Source organism: Amblyraja radiata, chromosome 7 (assembly GCF_010909765.2).
Source record: "Amblyraja radiata isolate CabotCenter1 chromosome 7, sAmbRad1.1.pri, whole genome shotgun sequence".
In the NCBI taxonomy this organism is placed as follows: Eukaryota; Metazoa; Chordata; class Chondrichthyes; order Rajiformes; family Rajidae; genus Amblyraja; species Amblyraja radiata.
The window spans coordinates 76,112,926-76,138,575 of record NC_045962.1 but is presented as its reverse complement, the minus strand read 5'-3'; the positions used below and the strand labels follow the sequence as shown (position 1 = coordinate 76,138,575).

Below are 25,650 nucleotides of genomic sequence, written 5' to 3'. Positions count from 1 at the left end.
CACATTCACACACAGGCAAAGGTGGGTGAAGTGTCTGGCCCAAGGACACAACGACAGTATGCACTCCAAGCGGGATTCGAACCGGCTACCTTCCGGTTGCCAGCCGAACACTTAGCCCATTGTGCCATCTGTCGTCCCAATGTGAGTGGAAACCGGAATACCCAGAGTAAAACCAGGTGGTGGCAGGGAGAACGTGCATACTCCGTACAGACAACACCCGTAGTCAGGATCAAACTCGGGTCTCTGGCTTTGTAAGGCCACAGCTCTACTGCCGTGCCACCTACATATCACACTTTTTTTTTTAAAGAGGGGCAAGGTGACACAGCGGTAGAGTTGCTGCCTTACAGCGCCGGGTTCGATCCCGACTACGGTGTTGTCTGTACGGAGTTTGTACATTCTCCCTGTGGGTTTTCTCCGATATCTTCGGTTTCCTCCCACACTCCAGAGACGTACAGGTTTGCAGGTTAATTGGCTTGGTATAAGTGTAAATTGTTCCTGGTGTGGAGGGTAGCGTTAATGTGCGGGGATCGCTGGTCGGCGCGGACTCGGTGGGCCGAAGGGCCTGTTTCTGCGCTGGATCTCTAAAACTAAAACTAAACAGCCACGAACCTTTAGCTTGTCCACCAAATAGTCTTTGGCCGTGTCAGAGGTCCCAACACAGTGCTTATTTCAGGTGTGTAATCTCAGGAATGTGATTAACGTTGGGGATGACTAAGTGAAGTGCACGGGCTATGAAAAATTCTCGGGACTCCAACTGAGGTCCACCATTATGGAGGCTCCATAATTCAAGGTCTCTTTCTGTAGACTTTGGAGCCCCACCCTATTCCTGGTAGCCTCTTGTTCCTAAATGATAGAATGATTCTTGATTAGTACGGGTGTCAGGGGTTACAGGGAGAAGGCAGGAGAATGGAGTTGCGAGGGAAAGATAGATCTGCCTTGATTGAATGGCAGAGTAGACTTGATGGGCCGAACGGCCTAATTCTGCTCCTATCACATAGAAAATAGGTGCAGGAGTAGGCCATTCGGCCCTTCGAGCCTGCACCGCCATTCAATATGATCATGGCTGATCATCCAACTCAGTATCCTGTACCTGCCTTCTCTCCATACCCCCTGATCCCTTTAGCCACAAGGGCCACATCTAACTCCCTCTTAAATATAGCCAATGAACTGGCCTCAACTACCTTCTGTGGCAGAGAATTCCAGAGATTCACCACTCTCTGTGTGAAAAATGTTTTTCTCATCTCGGTCCTAAAAGATTTCACCCTTATCCTTAAACTGTGACCCCTTGTTCTGGATCCTTAAACTGTGACCCCTTGTTCTGGATCCTTAAACGTGACTCCTTCTTCTGGAACTTAAGGCAGCCATAATGTGTCTTCAGCAGCTGGTGACCTCCTCAGATTGATGGGCAGGGACTGCAGATGCTGGTTTAATCCAAAGAAAGGATTCACAGGGAGAACGTACAAACTCTGCACAGACAGCACCCGTAGTCAGTAGCAAACCCGGGTCTCTGGTGCTGTAAGGCAGCAACTTTATCGCTGTTCACAAATTTCTATACAAAAGGAATACAATGAATGATCGGACATTCAGCCACTCAACCCCATTGCAGCTCCTGAAACATATTTCTCTTACCGATATCATAGATCCAGAGAGGAGTTTTCCCCTGGGTATAAGCCGAGTCCATCATTCCCCCATACACGTAGATTATTCCCTTCCAAAACAAAAAAAAACCACAAAATTAACTTTGGAAATAAAATTTCACAAAGTATCTTACATTTTCCTACCTTAACATTTTAAAATTACAGCCACTTCCCGCCAGGGTTACATGATCTGCTCGGTAACATGAGCCAGTCCACTGAACTATGGAGCGCAGAGGCTCCTGGTTTGCTGAGGAAAGACACATAGTGCTGGAGTAACTGAGCGGGGCAGGCAGCATCCTTGGGCACCATGGATAGGTGACGTTTTTGGGTCAGGACCGTTCTTGAGGCAGCTTGCAGTGGGTAGGGGTGGAGAGAATGCTGGAAGTGGAGGGGCAGGCCAAAGCAAAGCAGGTCATAGGTGAACACAGGCAAGAGGGGGGGGGGGGAATTGAACACGAGCCATCCATCAGCTTATTCTGAAATTATGAGAGAAAGTTAGAGCAACCCTCTTGCCCAGGGCTATTGTTTGCCTCCCTGCCTCCATCCCAGAGCATGTGTTATGTCCCTTCAATTCTTACCTCTTCATACCATCAGACAGGTATGTTGTCTGATTACCTTTAGTTTCAGCTTTGTTTAGAGATACAGCACAGAGACAGGCCCTTCGGCCCACCGAGCCCATGCTGACCAGTGATCCCCGTACACTGTACTACCCTACGCACTCGGGACAATTTACAATCTTCACCGAAGCCAATTAACTGACAAACCTGTACGTCTTTGTGGAGTGTGGGAGGAAACCGTAGCACCCAGAGAAAACCCACGCAGTCACTGGGAGAGCATATATAATCTCCATACAGACATCACTCATAGTCAGGATTGAACCCGGGTCTCTTGCGCTGTAAGGCAGCAACTCTACCGCTGCGCCACCGTGCTGACTCTAAGCCATTCCCATTTACATTGACTGGAGCAAAAAAGTAATCTTGAAACATCAACATATTTTAAATAAAACTACTTAAGACTTTGATGTCCCATTCCAAAAATATTGAATCCTATTTGAAATTGCTCCACTTTTTAATAAGAGCATCGGATCACATGCACTCTGCACTTACATTGTGAGCTACCAGTGACGGCTCCTCTAGTTCTTCCGGCGGAGTTCCCTCTGCATAGTTCAGTTCTTCCCATTCATTTTGAGCTGCAAAACACAAAGACATGGACTGGTATTGCAATGCAGCTCCATCAGGGGATGTGTTTTTGACATGAACTACAACTATGATGTTAGTGCATTACAGGTGTCAATGGAAGACTGGCTTCAGGAACAGCTATTTTCCAATAACCATCATGTTCTTGAATCATGTGTAGGAACAAACTGCAGATGCTGGTTTAAACTGTAGATAGACACAAAAAGCTGGAGTAACTCATGTTAAATTCAATTGTGTATTGTGTTCTTTTTATTCGTATGGTTGTATAGCAACTCAAATTACACTGTACCAATTGGTGCATGTGACCATGAATGTGAACTTGAACTTGAAACTTGAACTTGAGAAGGAATGGGTGACGTTTTGGGTCGAGACCCTTACTCTCTGCCTATGATGCCACTGCAAGCAGGATTTTCATTGTATCTACTAGTGCATATGTGCATACCCTACTGTGCATAGGACAATGAACACAACTTGAAAGAAGGAATGAAGGAAGTAACAAGTAAATATCCAATTAATTGACATCAATGATTAATGTAACGTAGTGGATGTGGAGAGGATGTTTCCACGAGTGGGAGAGTCTAGGACTAGAGGTCATAACCTCAGAATTAAAGGACGTTCTTGTAGGAAGGAGATGAGGCGAAATTTATTTGGTCAGAGGGTGGTGAATCTATGGAATTCTTTGCCACAGAAGGCTGTGGAGGCCAAGTCAGTGGATATTTTTAAGGCAGAGATGAATCGAATGAATGAATCTCTTTTTATTGTCATTGCACATGGTACAACGAAATTTAAAAGTCAATCCCACGGTGTGATTCACAAGAGCAATTTTAAATATATAAGAAAAGGTAAAAATATATACATATAAAAAAAATTACAGATAAATAACAATAGCAGCTGAGGTAGAACCATTCAGTTGAATGTGAGTGTTATTTCTTATTTTGCATTGTTAAGTTCACGTATGGCTATGGGGTAGAAGCTGTCTCTGAGTCTGTTTGTGCGAGTTTTGAAAGACCTGTACCGTCTGCCAGAGGGCAGCAGGTGGAACAGGTTGTGTCCAGGGTGGGAAGGGTCCTTCAGGATGTTGGCTGCCCTGCCAAGGCAGCGAGAGCTGAAGATGTCCTTCAGGGAGGGCAGTGGGCAGCCAGTGATTTTTTGTGCAGTGTTGATGACCTTTTGAAGGGCTCTCCTGTCCGCTGCAGAGCAGATGGCATACCATGTGGTTATACAGTACGCCAGCACACTCTCGATGGAGCAGCGGTAGAAGGACACCAGCAGCTTCTCCTCCAGGTTGTTTTTCCTGAGGAGCCTCAGAAAGTAGAGTCGCTGCTGGGCCTTCTTGACTGCTGTGGTGGTGTTTGTAGTCCAGGAGAGATCCTCCGTAATTTGTGTGCCCAGGAATCTGAAGTCTGAGACCCTTTCCACACAGTCCCCATTGATGAATAGGGGTTTGGGGGCTGCACTGTTCTTACGGAAGTCTATGATAATTTCCTTTGTTTTTGTGGTGTTTAGGATGAGGTTGTTGTCTGAACACCACGCTGCCAGTCTTTGGACTTCCTCCCTGTAGGCTGTCTCATCTCCTCCTGAGATACGTCCAACCACAGCCGTGTCGTCCGCAAACTTGACGATGGTGTTGGTGGAGTGGGCGGGGGCACGATCGTGGGTGTAGAGGGCGTAGAGGAGGGGGCTCAACACACAGCCCTGTGGGGAGCCGGTGCTGAGTGTGATGGGGGTGGAGAGGTGATGGCCCAGTCTGACGGTCTGGGGGCGGTTAGACAGAAAGTCCTTGATCCAGAGGCAGATGGGTTGGGAGAGTCCTAAATCCATGAGTTTGGTGACCAGTCTGCTGGGGATGATGGTATTGAAGGCGGAGCTAAAGTCAATGAAAAGCATCCTCACATAGCTCCCCTGGTGTTCGAGGTGGGTCAGTGCAGTGTGAAGAGCAGTGGCGATGGCATCCTCAGTGGACCTATTTGCTCTGTAGGCAAACTGGTGTGGATGGAAGGTGGGCGGGAGGCTGGCTTTGATGTGCTGCTGGACCAGCCTCTCGAAACACTTCATGATGACTGGTGTGAGAGCGACCGGTCGGTAGTCGTTAGGGCCGCTGATAACAGGCTTTTTTGGTAGTGGGATGATTGTGGCAGACTTCAGGCACGGTGGGATGATGGATTTGGACAGGGACAGGTTGAAGATTTTCGTGAAGACCTCGGAGAGCTGGTCTGCACATTCCTTCAGAACCCTTCCTGTCACGCCATCCGGGCCGGCAGCCTTCCTCGGGCTCACCGCCCTGAGCACCCGCCTCACTTCATGCTCCTGCACAGTGAGGGTGTAGTTGTTGTTGTTAGGGGCTGGTGGGAGAATGGTGACGAGCTCTTCTGGTTATGCCTCGAAGCGAGCAAAGAAGCAATTCAGCTCCTCTGCCAGTGAGGGGTCGCCTTCGGCCGTCGTGCTGTTGCTGGGCTTGTAGTTGGTGATGTGCTGGATGCCCTGCCACACCCGCCGTGGATCGTTGTTGTTAAAGTGGTCCTCTATCTTCCTCTTGTGGGCCGCTTTGGCATCCCTGATGCCTTTCTTCAGGTTGGCTCTAGCAGCGCTGTACAGGGCTCTGTCGCCAGACCTGAAGGCGGTGTTGCGGTCCTTGAGGAGAGTTCGGACCTCTTTTGTCATCCACGGCTTCTGGTTGGGGTACACCCGGATGAGTTTGTCGACGGTGACGTTGTCAACACAGTTCTGGATGTAAAAGAGTACCGTGGATGTGTACTCCTCCAAGTCCTGATTTCCAAAAATGTCCCAGTTTGTCCTTTCAAAGCAGTCCTGTAGCTGTGAGGAAGCTCCTTCAGGCCAAGTTTTAACAGTCCTGGTGGTAGGTTGAGCTTTTCTCCTGAGGTGGGTGTATGCTGGTGCTAAGTGAATGGATAGGTGATCCGACTGGCCTAAGTGTGGTAGTGGTGTGGCTCTAAACCCCTTCTTGATGTTTGAGTAGGCCTTGTCTAATGTATTTTCTCCCCTGGTTGCACATTTGATGTGTTGTTCAAACTTGGGGAGAACTGATTTTAAGTCTGCGTGATTGAAATCACCAGCTATGATATGGGCTGCTTTGGGGTAGGTGTTCTCTTGTTTGCTGATAGCGCTATGGAGGTAGCCTAGGGCTATGCTAGCATTAGCATCCGGTGGGATATACACAGCTGTAACTATGACCACGGTAAACTCACGTGGAAGGTAGAAAGGCCTGCATCTAACTATCAGGTACTCCAAATCAGCAGAACAGTGTCTGTCTATGATTGTGGTATTTGTGCACCAGTTGTTGTGAACGTAGATGCATAACCCCCCTCCTTTGCTCTTACGGAGTCTTTGTTTCTATCCCAGCGAAATGCTGTGCGGCCTGCTAGCTCAATGGCTCCGTCCGGTACAAGTGCGTGTAGCCACGTCTCTGTTATTAGCAGAATGCAACTGTCCGCGATGAATTTGTTTGCGGTGACCTGTAGTCTTAGTTTGTCCATTTTGTTGGTGATAGATCTGGCGTTGGTGAGAATGATGCTGGGTAGCGGTGGTTTATGTGGTTGTTGCCTTAGCCTAGCGAGTAGTCCGGACCGGCGACCACGCTTTTGCTTCCTGTGCCTCCTCCGTCTCCGGCGTTTGCTGGGGCCGACAACAATCCACGGAGAGCCCGGTGTCCTGGCTATCTCCTCCGGTATGTTGCGTGAATGCAGAAAAACACTCTTAACTGCCTGTTTACACTGTAATCCGATAATCAGAAGATCCTGTCGGCTGAAGGTGAGATTCGCACGACAAAACGTAACATTGTCAAACAGACATACAAACAAAAACACACAAAAAAAGCACCGAAAGGGAGAGCTTCGAGCCGCTGCGACTGTGCGCGCCGCCATCTTGGAGTGAATAGATTCTTGTTTAGTACAGGTATCAGAGGTTATGGAGAGAAGGTAGGAGAATAGGGTTAGGAGGGAGAGATAGATCAGCCGTGATTGAATGGCAGAGTAAAACGTAATGGGCCAAATGGCCTAATTCTACTTCTATCACCTATGACATGACTTTAATTTAGAGCCTTACTGACTAAAGCAATGTATCTGGACTTCGTAATTTGATAAAACTGGGAATAATTTGCTAGTGCATATAGTAACTTCCACAATGTCAAGAAAATTGAGTTCTGATCACAGCAAATGGATCAACCAATTGAAAATTAAAGTAGAATTAGTAGAATATGAGAATGAGAATATTCGGCAGCTTTGAAAGATTGATTGAAAGAAAGAACATGGAAACAGACCCTTGAGTCCACCATGTTCATGCTGACTATCGATCACACCTTCACACTGGTTCTATAATCCCATTTTTGCACTTTTTTCCCCCTCATTTATTGTATTGCTCACAGTGTATTGCCTCAAAAAGGCTGGCGGTATCATCAAAGACCCACACCATCCTGGCCACACACGCATCTCCCCGCTACCTTCAAGCCTGAAGACTGCAACAACCAGGTTCAGGAATAGCTACTTCCCCACAGCCATCAGGCTATTAAACCTGGCTCGGACAAAACTCTGATTATTTATAACCAATTATCTGTTATTTGCACTTCATCAGTTTATTTATTCATGTGTGTATATATTTATATTACGGTTATGGACACACTGATCTGGTTTATAGTCAATGCCTACTATGTTCTGTGTGCTGAAGCAAAGCAAGAATTTCATTGTTCTATCAGGGACACATGACAATAAACTCACTTGAACTTACATATTCTGTTGTACCGATACAAGTAAGAATTTCATTGTTCCATCGGGGACATAGGGCAATTAAACACTCTTGACTCCCTACACACCATGGGCAATTTGCAGAGGCCATAAAACCCACAAACCCACGAGATAAAGCACAACTATATTAGTGAATTAGCAAACCAAGTGTCTGGTTTAATATTTCAGATATCTTATAGAACAGTACAGCACAACAACAGGCCCTTCAGCCCACAATGTCTGTGCCAAACATGATGCTCTGTTATACTAATCTCCTCTGCCTGCATATGATGCACATAGAAACATAGACAATAGGTGCAGTAGGCCATTCGCCCTTCGAGCCAGCACTGCCTTTCAATATGATCATGGCTGATCATCCAAAATCAATACGCTATTCCTGCTTTCTCCCCATATCCTTTGATTCAGTTAGCCCTAAGAGCTATATTTAACTCTCTCTTGAAAACACCCAGTGAATTAGCCTCCACTGCCTTCTGTGGCAGATAATTCCACAGATTCACAGCCCTCTGGCTGAAATTTCTTTCCTCATCTCAGCCTTAAATGGGCCACCCCTTATTCTTAAACTGTGACCCCCCCCCCCCCCCGGCTCTGGACTCCCCCAACATGGGGAACATTTCTCCTGCATCTAGCCTGTCCAATCCCTTAAGAATGTTATATGTTTCTATAAGATCTCCTCTCATCCTTCTAAATTCCAGTGAATACTAGCCCTCCATTCCCTGCCTATGACAAATTAAATTCTCTCCTTCGCAGTGTGAGAATTTGAAGAGAAAATCTGATATCAATAAAAATTACTGTGGTGCTGCTGAGGTTAACTGCTGCAGTTTGGGGAAGTAAATCCTTATTGACGTGGTTTTACTTTTAACTACAGTGGCCTCATAAAACGGTCCTGTTGTCACGCAATTGATTAATCATGACTGGCTATTACTTGACCTGGACATGGTCTCAAATGGGATTGTGAAAAAAGTAGCTCTTTGTGAATGAATTTGATACAATCTACACAATGGCGTTATGCTTGGGACTGGTGACGGTCAAGAACTATCATCCATTGCACACAAGATGAGAAAATAGGAACAGGAGTAGCCCACCTGGCCCTCAGGCCTGCCCCTCCATATCATATAATCATGGCTGACTTTTGTTGGCCTCGACTCTTTGTCTGTGCCAGTAACTTAGCACCCTCAACTACCCAATCAAAAACGCATCTGCCTTGCTAAATAGTTCTAATGATCTAGCCTGGGGTAGATCATTTTGGAGATTCACCATCCTCTGTGCAAATACATTCTTATGTTCATTTTCAGATGAGCATTCAAACGGTCACGGTGGCGCAGGGCGGTCACGGTGGTGCAGCGGTAGAGTTGCTGCCTTACAGCGAATGCAGCGCCAGAGTCCCGGGTTCGATCCCGACTATGGGTGCTGTGTGTACGGAGTTTGTACGTTCTCCCCAGTGACCTCGTGGGTTTTCACCGAGGTCTTCGGTTTCCTCCCAGACTCCACAGGTTTGTAGGTTAATTGGCTTGATAAATGTTCCAATTGTCCCATGTGGGTGTAGTATAGTGTTAATGTGCGGGAATCACTGGTCGGCGCGGACTCGGTACAGCCTGTTTCCGCGCTGTATCTCTAAACTAAACTAAAGCACTGCACCCCCTTATCTTGCAACTGTGTCCGCTTGTACAAGACTCTCTCACGAGTGGAAACATCTCAACATCTATCTGTGAGATACCCGTCTCTCTGCATCCTATCCAAACTGCACACATTTGCACCCCCATCTACTTGGGATGTCCTGATTTACTGTGGTGATTCAACATAGTGGTGGGTGTATGGAACAAGCTGCAAGAGGAGGTAGTAGAGGCTGGGACTATCCCAACAGTTAAGAAACAGTTAGACAGGTACATGGAAGGGACAGGTTTGGCGGGATATGGATCAAGCTCAGGCAGGTGGGACTAGTGTAGCTGGGACATTGTTGGCCAGGTTGGGCTGAAGGGCCTGTTTCCACACTGTATCACTCATGACTCTATTTGGGCTGGAGATATCAACTGCAATGTTGATTTACGAGGGTATAACCTTACCAAACCTTCACCTTGGACAAACCTTGCACATTTGCAATACCTTCAACAAACAATTCAACTTCAAACTCTGCACATTTCTAACCGTCCATTAAAAAACTTTTTAATTAGCCTGTCATATCAGAGGAAATAATGTACTGTCAATTTCTATTTGATCAGTCATTGAAAACATGAATACTTAGCAGAACACCCAGTGGCTGGAGGGCATAAACTTAAGCAAATTAATAGGATTAGAGAGGAGTGGAAGATTTATTTATTCATTCAACATGTAATTGGAATCCAAAATTCAATACCTGAAAGATTAGTGCAAAAACCCTTGGCATATTTTAAAAATGTATCTGGATGCATATCCAAAGAGTAAGAACTTGCTTGGTTAGACACTGATAGCTCAAAAATGGGTTTGAGTTAAGAGACCATTTTTGGCCAGTATACACTCGTCAGGCTGAATGGCCAACTTCTGTGCCAGAATTTTATATCAGTCCATGTAAACCCACCTTTTAACCCGATTCTTTTTTTACGTTTAGGTTTAAGGTGAAGGGGAAATGATTTCATAGGAATCTGAGGGGTAACTTTTCCCACGCAAAGGGTGGTGAGTGTATGGACCTTTGTCTGATGGATTGTTACAGATCTCCACATAAAGGCCCAGACTGGAAAGGGTACAGAGATGACGAGCTGAAAAGGGTACAGAGAAGATTTGCAAGGATGTTGCCAGGGCTAGAGGGTCAGAGCTATAGGGAGAGATTCAGTAGGCTGGGTCTCTATTTCTTGGAGCGCAGGAGGATGAGAGATGATCTTATTGAGGTGTATAAAATCATGAGAGGAAAAGATCGGGTAGATGCACAGTCAGGTTCTTTCCCAGAGTAGGTGAATTGAGGACCAGATGACATAGGTTTAAGGTAAACAAGAAAAGATTTAATAGGAATCTGAGGGGTAACTTTTTCCACACAAAGTGTGGTGGGTGTATGGAACAAGCTGCCAAAGCAGGTAGTTGAGGCTGGGACTATCCCAACATTTAAGAAACAGTTAGTCATGTACATGGATTGGACAGGTTTGGAGGGATATGGACCAAACGCAGGCAGGTGGGTCTAGTGTTCATGGGACATGTTGGTTTGGTCAAGTTGGGCCAAAGGGCCTGTTTCCACACTGTATCACTCTATGAGTAAGTTTATTCAATGGAAACACTGCAGATATTGCTAGCCCCTACTGCACATACACCATCGATTTTCCAGCACCCTTGGTTTCAAAGTCTTGCTGGATTATCCACTTTGCCAGACCAAGAGGTAATTGGACAATACACTTCCGACCCGCTAATTATACCCCTCCCGATTCTCAAAAGCACCATAGGACTGCTGTAAACTTAAATAAAGCACTGTTGAACTGTTAACATAGAAACATAGAAAATAGGTGCAGGAGTAGGCCATTCGGCCCTTCGAGCCTGCAGCGCCATTCAATATGATCATGGCTGATCATCCAACTCAGTATCCTGTACCTGCCTTCTCTCCATACCCCCTGATCCCTTTAGCCACAAGGGCCACATCTAACTCCCTCTTAAATATAGCCAATGAACTGGCCTCAACTGCCTTCTGTGGCAGAGAATTCCACAGATTCACCACTCTCTGTGTAAAAAATGTTTTTCTCATCTCAGTCCTAAAAGACCTCCCTCTTATCCTTAAACTGTGACCCCTTGTCCTGGACTTCCCCAACATCGGGAATAATCTTCCTGCATCTAGCCTGTCCAACCCCTTAAGAATTTTGTAAGTTTAAGTTTAAAGAATTAACAATTGAGAAAGAGCTAAACAATGAACTCTTTCAGCTCGTTGGCACATGTCCCTAAAGGGCCTGCGCCACACGCAGTGCTCTCGGAATTTTGTCCGGATTAAAGGAGGTGCCGGACCATCAGTTGCCGGAAAATCGGTGGTGTACTTGCACAATCTGGAGAAGGGACCCAACCCAAGCATCGCCTGTCCATTCCCTCCACAGATGCTGCCTGACGTGCCAAATTCCTCCAGCACTTTAGTTTAGTTTAGATTAGAAATACAGTGTGGAAACATTAGCAAATTTGCAGATGACACAAAGCTGGGTGGCAGTGTGAACTGTGAGGAGGATGCAATGAGGATGCAGGGCGACTTGGACAGGTTGGGTGAGTGGGCAGATGCATGGCAGATGCAGTTTAACGTGGATAAATGTGAGGTTATCCACTTTTTGTAGCAAGAACAGGAAGGCAGATTATTATCTGAATAGCGTCAAGTTAGGAAAAGGGTAAGTACAACGAGATCTGTGTGTCCTTGTTCATCAGTCACTGAAAGTAAGCATGCAGGTACAGCAGGCAGTGAAGAAAGCGAATGGCATGTTGGCCTTTATAACAAGAGTTGAGTATAAGAGCAAAGAAGTCCTTCTGCAGTTGTACAGGGCCCTAGTGAGACCACACCTGGAGTATTGTGTGGAGTGTTGGTCTCCAAATTTGAGGAAGGACATTCTTGCTATTGAAGGAGTGCAATATAGGTTCACGAGGTTAATTAACCGGATGGCGGGACTGTCATATAGAAACATAGAAACATAGAAATTAGGTGCAGGAGTAGGCCATTCGGCCCCTCGAGCCTGCACCGCCATTCAATATGATCATGGCTGATCATCCAACTCAGTATCCCGTACCTGCCTTCTCTCCATACCCTCTGATCCCCTTAGCCACAAGGGCCACATCTAACTCCCTCTTAAATATAGCCAATGAACTAATAATAATAATAATACATTTTATTTATGGGCGCCTTTCAAGAGTCTCAAGGACACCTTACAAAAATTGAGCATGTATAGGAAAAACATGCAAGGGGAATGAAATAAATAGTAGAGACATGACTAGTACACAAAGTAAAGACAGAATTCAATACAAAACACAGCATGAGGCAATTAATGCACAGATGAAAAGGGACGGGGACGTGGGGCTAAGGATAGGCAGAGGTGAAGAGATGGGTCTTGAGGCGGGACTGGAAGATGGGGAGGGACACGGAATTGCGGATCAGTTGGGGGAGGGAGTTCCAGAGCCTGGGAGCTGCCCTGGAGAAGGCTCTGTCCCCAAAACTGCGGAGGTTGGACTTGTGGATGGAGAGGAGACCGGCTGATGTGGATCTGAGGGACCGTGAGGGTTGGTAGGGGGAGAGGAGGTCAGTGAGATATGTGGGGGCCAGATGGTGGAGGGCTTTGTAGGTGAGGACCAGGATTTTGTAGGTGATCCGGTGGGAGATGGGAAGCCAGTGAAGTTTTTTGAGGACTGGAGTGATGTGATGCCAGGATTTGGTGTGGGTGATGAGTCGGGCGGCTGCGTTCTGGACCAGTTGGAGTCGGTTGATGTAGGTGGAGCTGATGCCAAGGAGAAGTGAGTTGCAATAGTCCAGTCGGGAGGAGATGAAGGCATGGATGAGTCTTTCAGCAGCAGGCGGTGTGAGAGAGGGTCTGAGTTTGGCGATGTTGCGGAGATGAAAGAAGGAGGTTTTAATGACATGGCGGATGTGAGGCTCAAGGGAGAGGGTGGAATCAAAGATCACGCCAAGGTTGCGGGCCTGGGGAGATGGGGAGACAGTGGTGCCGTCGATGGTGAGAGTGGGGTTATTGATTTTGCTGAGTGTGGCTTTGGAGCCTATGAGGAGGAATTCTGTCTTATCGCTGTTGAGTTTGAGGAAATTATGTTGCATCCAGGTTTTTATAGCTGACAAACAGGAGTTGATATGGGAGAGGGGGGGGGTTGTGGGGGGATTTGGTGCCAAGGTAAATCTGGGTGTCATCAGCGTCACAGTGGAAGTCCAGATCGAAGTGGCGGAGTATCTGACCAAGGGGGAGCATGTAGATGATGAAGAGGAGGCGGCCGAGTACGGAGCCTTGGGGAACGCCTTGAGTGACTGCGGCTGTAGCAGAGGTGTGGTTGTGGAGAGAGATGAAGTGGGATCTGTTGGAAAGGTAGGAACGGAGCCAGCTGAGTGCAGAGCCTTCAATGCCGAGGTCCTTGAGTCTGGTGAGCAGGATGTTGTGGTTCACTGTATCGAAGGCTGCGCTCAGGTCGAGGAGGATGAGGATGTTGAGGGAACCAGTGTCAGCAGAGGTGAGGAGGTCGTTGAGGACTTTGAGGAGAGCAGTTTCTGTGCTATGGAGGGGGCGAAATCCAGATTGGAGGGGTTCAAGTAGGTTATACGCAAGGAGGTGGGAATGAAGTTGCGACGCAACGATACGCTCCAGGGTTTTTGAAAGGAAGGGGAGGTTTGAGATTGGGCAGTAGTTAATGAGAGAGGAGGGATCAAGACCAGGTTTCTTTAAGATTGGTGTAACGGCAGCAGTTTTGAAAGCAGAGGGGACAATTCCTTGGGACAATGAGGAGTTGAAGAGATTAGTGAGGTAGGGGCAGAGAACGGGGAGGCAGGACTTCAACAGGGGAGTGGGGAGAGGGTCGAGGGAGCAGGTAGTGGGTTTGGAAGAGCTGATGAGTTTGGAGATTTCAATAGGGGTGACCAGGTCAAACTGGGAGAGGAAGCAGTGTGGAGGAGGGGTAAGGAGGTCAGTGGAGATGTTGAAAGGAGGGGCCGTGGTAGGTGGTGGAGTAGATGCTGGGGAGTCGGGTACAGGGGATAAAGATTGATAGATGGTGCTGATTTTATCAGCGAAAAAGTGGAGGAATGAGTTGCAGAGATCCGGAGTAGAGGTAGGGAGAGTGTTGGCTCGAGGCTTGAGGAGGTTGCCCACTGTGGAGAAGAGGGTTCTGTGGTTTAGGCAGGGATCGGTGAATATGGAGGAGAGGTAGGCAGATTTTGCAGCAATGAGGGCATCTTTGTAGTCAGTGAGGTGGAGTTTGTAAGCTTCAAGGTGGACTGTGAGAGATGATTTCTTTATAAGTCGTTCGAGTTGGCGACCAGTCTGTTTCAGTTTACGAAGTGCAGGTGTGTACCAGGGTGAGGATGTGTTGAAAGTTACGGTTCTTGTTTTGAGGGGGGCCATAGTGTTAAGGGAGGTAGACAAGGTGGAGTTGAGATGGTTTGTGAGATCATCAGGTGAGATGGGGGCTGAGTCCAGGGGGAGAGTGGTGGAGAGCAGGTCAGAGAGATGGAGGGGATCAATGGATTTTAGATTACGGAAGGTGATTTCTCGGAGGAAGCGGGGGCGAGGTGTCGGAGAAGGGATGGTGAACCGTATAAGCTTATGATCAGAGAGGGGGAAGAGGCAAGGATGGAGGTCGAGTACCGGTTGATTTGTGGAGCAGACCAGGTCAAGGATGTGACCTTTGTCATGGGTGGGAAAGGTGACGTGCTGAGAGAGAGAGAAGTTGTCCAGTAAAAAGGCGAATTCAGATGCGAGCTTGCAGGTGGGGGAGTCCATGTGAATATTTAAGTCACCAAGTAGCAGCAGACGTGAGGAGAGGGATGAGGCAAGTGTGAGGAGTTCAGTGAAGTCAGATAGGAAGGAGGGGTTTGGTTTAGGTGGCCGGTAAATGAGGATGACTGTCATGGAGGAAAGGGCTTTGAAGGCGAGGAATTCAAATGATGCTACTGGGGGGAAGGTGAGTTCAGTGATACGAAAATTCTGTATCACTGAATTGACTACTGACTTCTGAACTGGCCTCGACTACCCTCTGTGGCAGGGAGTTCCAGAGATTCACCACTCTCTGTGTGAAAAAAGTTCTTCTCATCTCGGTTTTAAAGGATTTCCCCCTTATCCTTAAGCTGTGACCCCTTGTCCTGGACTTCCCCAACATCGGGAGCAATCTTCCTGCATCTAGCCTGTCCAACCCCTTAAGAATTTTGTAAGTTTCTATAAGATCCCCTCTCAATCTCCTAAATTCTAGAGAGTATAAACCAAGTCTATCCAGTCTTTCTTCATAAGACAGTCCTGACATCCCAGGAATCAGTCTGGTGAACCTTCTCTGCACTCCCTCTATGGCAATAATGTCCTTCCTCAGATTTGGAGACCAAAACTGTACGCAATACTCCAGGTGTGGTCTCACCAAGACCCTGCACAACTGCAGTAGAACCTCCCTGCTCCTATACTCAAATCCTTTTGCTATGAAAGCTAACATACCATTCGCTTTCTTCACTGCCTGCTGCACCTGCATGCCCACTTTCAATGACTGGTGTACCATGACACCCAGGTCTCGCTGCATCTCCCCTTTTCCTAGTCGGCCACCATTTAGATAATAGTCTGCTTTCCTGTTTTTGCCACCAAAATGGATAACCTCACATTTATCCACATTATACTGCATCTGCCAAACATTTGCCCACTCACCCAGCCTATCCAAGTCACCTTGCAGTCTCCTAGCATCCTCCTCACAGCTAACACTGCCCCCCAGCTTAGTGTCATCCGCAAACTTGGAGATATTGCCTTCAAGTCCCTCATCCAGATCATTAATATATATTGTAAATAGCTGGGGTCCCAGCACTGAGCCTTGCGGTACCCCACTAGTCACTGCCTGCCATTGTGAAAAGGACCCGTTTACTCCTACTCTTTGCTTCCTGTTTGCCAGCCAGTTCTCTATCCACATCAATACTGAACCCCCAATGCCGTGTGCTTTAAGTTTGTAAACTAATCTCTTATGTGGGACCTTGTCGAAAGCCTTCTGGAAGTCCAGATACACCACATCCACTGGTTCTCCCCTATCCACGCTACTAGTTACATCCTCGAAAAATTCTATAAGATTCGTCAGACATGATTTACCTTTTGTAAATCCATGCTGACTTTGTCCAATGATTTCACCACTTTCCAAATGTGCTGCTATCCCATCTTTAATAACTGACTCTAGCAGTTTCCCCACTACCGACGTTAGACTAACTGGTCTGTAATTCCCCGTTTTCTCTCTCCCTCCCTTCTTAAAAAGTGGGGTTACGTTTGCTACCCGCCAATCCTCAGGAACTACTCCAGAATCTAAAGAGTTTTGAAAGATTATTACTAATGCATCCACTATTTCTGGAGCTACTTCCTTAAGTACTCTGGGATGCAGCCTATCTGGCCCTGGGGATTTATCGGCCTTTAATCCATTTAATTTACCCAACACCACTTCCCGGCTAACCTGGATTTCACTCAATTCCTCCAACTCCCGCGGTCCCCTGCTATTTCCGGCAGATTATTTATGTCTTCCTTAGTGAAGACGGAACCAAAGTAGTTATTCAATTGGTCCGCCATATCCTTGTTCCCCATGATCAACTCACCCGTTTCTGACTGCAAGGGACCTACATTTGTTTTAACTAATCTCTTTCTTTTCACATATCTATAAAAACTTTTGCAGTCAGTTTTTATGTTCCCTGCCAGTTTTCTTTCATAATCTATTTTTCCTTTCCTAATTAAGCCCTTTGTCCTCCTCTGCTGGTCTCTGAATTTCTCCCAGTCCTCCGGTATGCTGCTTTTTCTGGCTAATTTGTACGCATCATCCTTCGCTTTGATACTATCCCTGATTTCCCTTGTTATCCACGGATGCACTACCTTCCCTGATTTATTCTTTTGCCAAACTGGGATGAACAATTTTTGTAGTTCATCCATGCAGTCTTTAAATGTCTTCCATTGCATATCCACCGTCAACCCTTTTAGAATTAATTGCCAGTCAATCTTGGCCAATTCACGTCTCATACCCTCAAAGTTACCTTTCTTTAAGTTCAGAACCATTGTTTCTGAATTAACAATGTCACTCTCCATCCTAATGAAGAACTCAACCATATTATGGTCACTCTTGCCCAAGGGGGCACGTACAACAAGACTGCTAACTAACCCTTCCTCATTACTCAATACCCAGTCTAAAATAGCCTGCTCTCTCGTTGGTTCCTCTACATGTTGATTTAGATAACTATCCCGCATACATTCCAAAAAATCCTCTTCCTCAGCACCCCTGCCAATTTGATTCACCCAATCTATATGTAGATTGAAGTCACCCATTATAACGGTTTTGCCTTTGTCGCACGCATTTCTAATTTCCTGTTTGATACCATCTCCAACTTCACTACTACTGTTAGGTGGCCTGTACACAACACCCACCAGCGTTTTCTGCCCCTTAGTGTTTCGCAGCTCGCAATATGTTGAAAGAATGGAGCGGCTGGGCTTGTATACACTGGAATTTAGAAGGGTGAGAGGGGATCTTATTGAAACATATAAGATTATTAAGGAATTCGACACGCTAGAGAGGGGGGAGGGAGGGGGGGGGGTGTTGGGGGAGTCCAGAACCAGGGGCCACAGTTTAAGAATAAGCGGTAGGCCATTTAGAACGGTGATGAGGAAACGCTTTTGCACCCAGTTGTGAATCTGTGGAATTCTCTGCCTCAGAAGGCAGCGGAGGCCAATTCTCTGGATGCTTTCAATAGAGAGTTAGATAGAGCTCTTAACGATAGCGGAGTCAAGGGGTATGGGGAGAAGGCAGGAACGGGGATTGTGGATGATCACAGTGAATGGCAGTGCTGGCTCAAAGGGCCGAATGGCCTACGCCTGCACCTATTGTCTATTGTTTATTGTATAATTGGCAATGCTGGAATGACAAGACCGTCTTAACCATGATTAAACTAAGTAGCTTTCAGATAGAGGAATGTAGAGGATGTACACGGATGTGGTGTCGAAGGACGAGAAGCCGAAGCAAAAAAGTGGAAGCCAAATAACCGAACGGAAACTAAGCCGAAACACCAAATAACCAAAAGCGTATGAAGCCGAAACGACAACTAACCGAAAGGGTGAGACGCCTAAAAGCAAACTCACTGAAAGGCCGCTCTGCCGAAAAGTCAAATAACGGACATGACGTCACCGGGGGGGGGGTGGGGGGGGGGGGGGGGGGGGCGGGACTTATCAGCGATTGGTCCAGATCCCCGCGTCCATCACATCACTGGCCGGGGGAAACGGGAGGGTGGGGGTCATTTTCCCACACAAGCCATAGGTGACTGGGCACGCTGAACCCGAGCACCAAGTTGTAAGCGTCCGAAGGAGCGCATCCCTCGGGACAGCCCCCACTCTCCCATGGCCACGGCCGCCCTCCGCCTCGTCTCCCCCGTACTGTGACGGGCTGTGTGTCGGCAGCGCTGGGTGGAGCAGAGGTGTGGGACAGGCTGGTCCCTCTGCCCTCCCAGACTCATTGAGTCATCGCATTAAAACTCAAAAAAAGAGTTCCTGATTTAAAAACAAAAATGTTACATGTGTAAATAGTTCTTAAATTCAGGAACCTGGTTAATTAAGTGGTGGGAGTATTTCCCTGTCCTAACTATGCCTTTGCTTTAGCTGGTGGTTACATCCATTTCATCCCTCCCTCGCAAAGATGCGAGATTTCATTAAGAACACACTTGGATGTAACCAAGGGTCGAAGGGCCGAATGGCCTACTCCTGCACCTAATTTCTATGTTTCTATGGATGAATAGATGCAAGCGGCATGTAAAGCGTCTCTTCCATGAGCGCAATACATGAAGCCGATGAAATGAGACAACGGTCACACCAAAGATAAGACACAAAACACTGGAGTGACTCCATGGGCCAGGCAGCATCTCTGGGGATAAGGAATGGGTGGAGTTTCGGGTCGAGACCCTTCAGACTCAGTTGTCAGGTCTGAAGAAGGGTCTCGACCCGAAACGTCACCCATTCCTTCTCTCCAGAGATGCTGCCCGTCCTGCTGAGTTACTCAAGCTTTGTGTGTCCATCTTCAGTTAAAACAGTTTACAGGTTATCTGGTAATAAATAAAACATGCATCTTGTTGTCAGGGGGGAGGGGGGGGGGGGGGGGGGGGGGAGGGGAGTGTGAGGAGATAAAATTGTTTGTTGTCATGCACACTTGTCATTGGCCTGCCAGGGAGTTTGTGTTCCCCCCCCCCCCCCCCCCCATGTTTAAAAAGCGATTTACTATGGTTGCCAGTGCCCCGAGCCATCTGTCCCCGCGGCCGGGATGGGAGTGGATCACCCGGTGTGGGTGTTGGGGTCCGGGGGTCGGTGAATCACCCTGGTGTGGTGGTTGGGGTTCGATGGCGGTGACTCTGGGTCACTTGGGCAGCACACAGCCCAGTGGTATGAATATTGATTTTTCTCACTTCAGGTATGCCCTCTCTTCCTCTATCCCTCTCCCACCCAAGTCGCACTGGCTTCTCATTTTCACCCAACAAACAGCTAACAATGGCCTGTTTCCTTTCTCATCGTTACTTTTAAAGCATATCTTTCATTCATTGTTCTTTATCTCTCCACATCACCGCCTATATCTCTCATTTCCCTTATCCCTAACCTGTCCGAAGAAGGGTCTCGACCTGAAACGTCGCACATTCCTTCTCTCCTGAGATGCTGCCTGTTACGCTGAGTTACTCCAGCGTTTGTGTCCACTTTCCCTTTACACTGGACCTCCCAAAGTGCCACACCTCGCACTTGCTTGGATGAACCTCCATCTGCCATTTCTCCAGCTGATCTATATCCCGCTAATACTTTAATGGCAACCCCCCAGCAGTGTGTTCAATTTAATTAGAGACGATGTTACTGTTTAACAAGTGAAAGATCCCGCAAAGAATTCTCATGATCCCGTTGTTAACAATTCTTTCTTTATTACGGAAATCACGGCCTATATTACGCAAATCACCAGGTTTATATATTAAAGTGTGCTACGTTGTTCCTTAATCTACATAACTACTCAGAGATTAAATCGTTTTATTTCTTAGTTGCAAACAAAATAAATGCTGTGATTGACTTTCATTGATTGAAAGGTTCATTTATTGTCACATACACCAATTGGTGTAGTGAAATTCAAGTTGCCATTGCAGCACACTAATAAGAATACAACATAACATTATAAAGGAATTTAACAATAAACATAAAAATATCCCCCCACAGTGGTTCCCACTGTGAGGGAAGGCAGCAAAGTCCAGTCCCCATCCCCTTGTTCACCCATAGTCAGGCCTATTGAGGCCTCCGCAGTCGCCGCTACGGCGGCCTAATGTTTCAGGCCCTACTCGCCGGGTGATGGTGCTCCGGCATCGGGAGAACTCTCTAGTGACTTGGGATGCCTGGAATGGCCGCTTCCTTACCGGAGACCGCGGCTTCCGATGCCAACAGGCCGCACTGGACGGAGCTCCACCACTGGCGATCTTGCTGAGAGATCCCAGGCTCCCGATGTAAAACTCAGCGCCGCCGCCCACGGCTGGCCGCTCCACAGACCCGCAGCTACGCGATGTTTCATCATAGAAACATAGAAAATAGGTGAAGGAGTTGGCCATTCGCCCTTCGAGCCTGCACCGCCATTCAATATGATCATGGCTGATCATCCAACTCAGTATCCTGTACCTGCCTTCTCTCCATACCCCCTGATCCCTTTAGCCACAAGGGCCACATCTAACTCCCTCTTAAATATAGTCAATGAACTGGCCTCAACTACCTTCTGTGGCAGAGAATTCCAGAGATTCACCACTCTCTGTGTGAAAAATGTTTTTCTCATCTCGGTCCTAAAGATTTCCCCCTTATCCTTAAACTGTGACCCCTTGTTCTGGACTTCCCCAACATCGGGAACAATCTTCCTGCATCTAGCCTGTCCAACCCCTTAAGAATTTTGTAAGTTTCTATAAGATCCCCCCTCAATCTTCTAAATTCTAGCGAGTACAAGCCGAGTCTATCCAGTCTTTCTTCATATGAAAGTCCTGACATCCCAGGAATCAGTCTGGTGAACCTTCTCTGTACTCCCTCTATGGCAAGAATGTCTTTCCTCAGATTAGGAGACCAAAACTGTACGCAATACTCCAGGTGTGGTCTCACCAAGACCCTGTACAACTGCAGTAGAACCTCCCTGCTCCTATACTCAAATCCTTTTGCTATGAATGCTAACATACCATTCGCTTTCTTCACTGCCTGCTGCACCTGCATGCCTACTTTCAATGACTGGTGTACCATGACACCCAGGTCTCGTTGCATCTCCCCTTTTCCTAATCGGCCACCATTCAGATAATAGTCTACTTTCCTGTTTTTGCCACCAAAGTGGATAACCTCACATTTATCCACATTATACTGCATCTGCCATGCATTTGCCCACTCACCCAGCCTATCCAAGTCACCTTGCAGCCTCCTAGCATCCTCCTCACAGCTAACACTGCCCCCAGCTTCGTGTCATCCGCAAACTTGGAGATGTTGCATTCAATTCCCTCGTCCAAATCATTAATATATATTGTAAATAGCTGGGGTCCCAGCACTGAGCCTTGCGGTACCCCACTAGTCACTGCCTGCCATTCTGAAAATGACCCATTTACTCCTACTCTTTGCTTACTGTCTGCCAGCCAGTTCTCTATCCACATCAATACTGAACCCCAATACTGTGTGCTTTAAGTTTGTATACTAATCTCTTATGTGGGACCTTGTCGAAAGCCTTCTGAAAGTCCAGATATAACACATCCACTGGTTCTCCCTTATCCACTCTACTAGTTACATCCTCGAAAAATTCTATAAGATTCGTCAGACATGATTTACCTTTCATAAATCCATGCTGATTTTGTCCAATGATTTCACCACTTTCCAAATGTCCTGCTATCCCATCTTTAATAACTGACTCTAGAAGTTTCCCCACTACCGATGTTAGACTAACTGGTCTGTAATTCCCCATTTTCTCTCACCCTCCCTTTTTAAAAAAGTGTGGTTACATTAGCTACCCTCCAATCCTCAGGAACTACTCCAGAATCTAAAGAGTTTTGAAAAATTATCACTATTGCTTCCACTATTTCTGGGGCTACTTCCTTAAGTACTCTGGGATGCAGCCTATCTGGCCCTGGGGATTTATTGGCCTTTAATCTATTCAATTTACCTAACACCACTTCCCGGTTAACCTGGATTTCACTCAATTCCTCCATCTCATTTGACCCCCGGTCCCCTGCTATTTCCGGCAGATTATTTAAGTCTTCCTTAGTGAAGACAGAACCAAAGTAGTTATTCAATTGGTCTGCCATGTCCTTGTTCCCCATGATCAATTCACCCGTTTCTGACTGCAAGGGACCTACATTTGTTTTAACTAATCTTTTTCTCTTCACATATCTATAAAAACTTTTGCAGTCAGTTTTTATGTTCCCTGCCTGTTTGTAACAGTTTGGAACTCATTGTAACATACAGAATAGTGAGGCATGGATAGAGTGTAGGTGGAGAGGATGTTTCCACTTGTGGGAGAGCCTAGGACTAGAGGTCATAGCCTCAGAATTAGATGTTCTTTTAAAAAGGAGATGAGGAGAAATGTCCTTAGTCAGAGGATGGTGAATCTGTGGAATTCTTTGCCACAGAAGGCTGTGGAGGCAGAGTTGGATAGATTCTTGATTAGTACAGGTGTCAGAGGTTATGGGGAGAAGGCAGGAGAATGGGGTTAGGAGGTAGAGATAGATCAGCCACGATTGAATGGAGGAGTAGACTTGATGGGCCAAAGAGCCTAATTCTACTCCTATTCTACTCCCATGATCAAAAACCTCTGGTGAAGACTCAAATGAGCAATCATTTTGCAGAAAGTGACAAATTTGTCCACAGCCTGTTAAAGTAACTCCTGAAGAAGGGTCTCGACCCGAAACGTCATCCATTTCTTCTCTCCGGAGATGCTGCCTGCCCCGCTGAGTTACTCCAGCATTTGGTGTCTACCTTCAAAGTAATGCGCTTACGCATGTTCAACCAGTAATTTGTTCAACCAATTCATGGACATTATTGTTGACACAATTAGTCGTATTAGTTCACAGTAATTGGTGTGCCTTACTTCTAGCTGTCTCATCTGTTCAGTTACATGTGACAAGGAAGTAGGAAACATAAAACTAGTTTCCCCAACATAATGCGTTCCAAATCTGTGCAAAACAGTGCAAATCTAATCTTTACTAATTTGCTGCTTTTAATCCCAATTTACTTCACAATTCCTTCTCCATTCAAGTCATTAACTGGACAAGATTGCTCCCCAACTGATGCTTAACATTATTATTATTATTGAAAACATTAGCGGCGCAGAGGTGCTGGTTTCCAACGGGAAGGGTGATGGACGCACCACACATCTCTGTACTCCAGTTCCTGCGGACTTCCACCGCTGGAAGTAAAGGATTTGTGCTTTATCTTCATTCCTTACTATGCTATGTACGACAGTGATCGCAACTTCTACTGAAGTGTGGATGGCCGTTGGCTCGCTAGAAGTTCACCTGCCCTTTGACAGGTCTTGTTTGTTGTCCTGCTGGGGGTCCATAGCCCCCTTCCTCACCTGGCAAACCAGGTGGGGGAGTCGGTTGAGTCGCCGATTATCCGACCAAGGAGCAGGTAGCACGGGATTACATGGTACCCGTGGCGGGTGGGGGGGGGAAAACTCCTCCCGACCTGACCTGATGATGCTTATCAACAATTGCAATTTTATACGACCTGGTGAAAGATTGGATGTCAATGTGGCAAACTAAATTCCATGCATTTCCAGTGCCTCTGACTCATACAAAACATACGTGGTAAGAACCGAGGAGAAATATTTTAACGATTCATGAAAGGATGTCAACACACCCAGGAGCGTGTTGCAATCTTTACAAGAAGAAAACAAGGAAGAAAAATGTCTGAGAAAAATTCTCCAATTGCTGTGAATGGTCATTTTATTTAGCCTATCTGTGGTGGCAGGGTGGCACAGTGGTAGAGTTGCTGCATAACAGCACCAGAGAACCGGGTTTGACTCTGACTACGGGTGCCATCTGTATTGAGTATGTGCTCTGGTATCCTCCTACATTCCAAAGACATACAGGTTTGTAGGTTAATTGGCTTCCGTAAAAATATTAAATTATCCCTAGTCTGTAGGATGGTGCTAGTGTACGTCGGGGGGGGGTCAAGGTAAGGGCATTCACGTCGCGGCCCTGTTTCCACCAATCTTTCCACCACCACACGCTCAAGAAGCGCAAGACAGGCATCATTGTGTGCAGAAGCGGAGAAGTGTGTTCAGCTCTGGCTGAACAACTTCTAATCTTGTGTGTGGAATCGATAAGAAGAAGTGTACAGGGATCGCTGGTTGGGGCAGACTTGGTGGGCCGAAGGGCCTGTTTCCGTGTGTATCTCTGAACTAAACTATTGATATTCGGAGATAGAGTGTTGAAATAGGCACTTTGGCCCACCAAGTCCGTGCCAACCAACAATCACCTGTTCACTAGTTCTATCCTACACACCAGGGACAATTTACGGAAGCCAAATAACATTACAAACCTGCACGCCTTTGGAATGTGGGAGGAAACTGGAGCACCCGGAGAAAACCCACCCGGTCACTAGAAGAAGGTACAAAATCCAAGCACCCGTGGTCAGGATCAAACGCGAGTCTCTGGAGTTGTTTAGTTTAGAGAAACAGCGCGGAAACAGGCCCTTTCAGCCCACCGGGACTGCGCCGACCAGCGATCCCCGCAAATTAACACTATCCTATACCCACTAGGGACAATTTTCACATTTACGAAGCCAATTAACCTGTACGCCTTTGGAGTGTGGGAGGAAACCGAAGATCTCAGAGAAAACCCACGCAGGTCACGGGGAGAACGTACAAACTCCGTACAGACAGCACCCGTAGTCAGGATTGAACCCGGGTCTCCAGCGCTGCATTCGCTGTTAAGGCAGCAACTCTACTGCTGTGCCACTCTGGCATGCAAATAACAATCCATTTCCCATGTCGTACCTCCATGCAAGAGCGTCTAGTAAACTTTGAGAAATAAATTGTGTAAAAATGCTTGCTTTGTGCATCGGTGTTAAAATACACAGATGTTCCACTTTTTCCCCGCCGGCAACCTCAATTTTCATGGTTTAATCTCTAACTAGTTAACTAGTGTTAACATAACCCAGTGAACTTTACAGTCTAATCAGTAGAGCACTCGACTGAGCAAATCATCAAGTAGATTTAAAATACGCCCCCCTTTAGCCCAGCCACATCCCACACCATATCGGAATTCAAACTCCACCAGCTTCATATTTCACTGGAGTAGCTCTGCCAGCTTTCAGCTTGTGGACCTATTTATCTCACAGCACTCACAATACAATACACAATACACAATACACAATACAATTTATTTGTCACTTGAACCTCATAGAGGCTCAA

At 46.8% G+C, this 25,650-nt stretch overlaps 1 protein-coding gene across 1 annotated transcript in view; it reads right to left on the bottom strand.

Moving 5' to 3' along the window:
• LOC116975554 (leucine-zipper-like transcriptional regulator 1) overlaps nucleotides 1-25,650 on the bottom strand; it is a 61,064-nt gene that overhangs the window by 16,287 nt on the left and 19,127 nt on the right. Inside the window, exons 3-4 of the mRNA XM_033024832.1 lie at nucleotides 2,744-2,826; nucleotides 1,630-1,708 (exon numbers count right to left, since the gene is read on the bottom strand). Coding sequence (XP_032880723.1) covers nucleotides 1,630-1,708; nucleotides 2,744-2,826 — 162 coding nt within the window. The remainder of the gene's footprint in view (nucleotides 1-1,629; nucleotides 1,709-2,743; nucleotides 2,827-25,650) is intronic.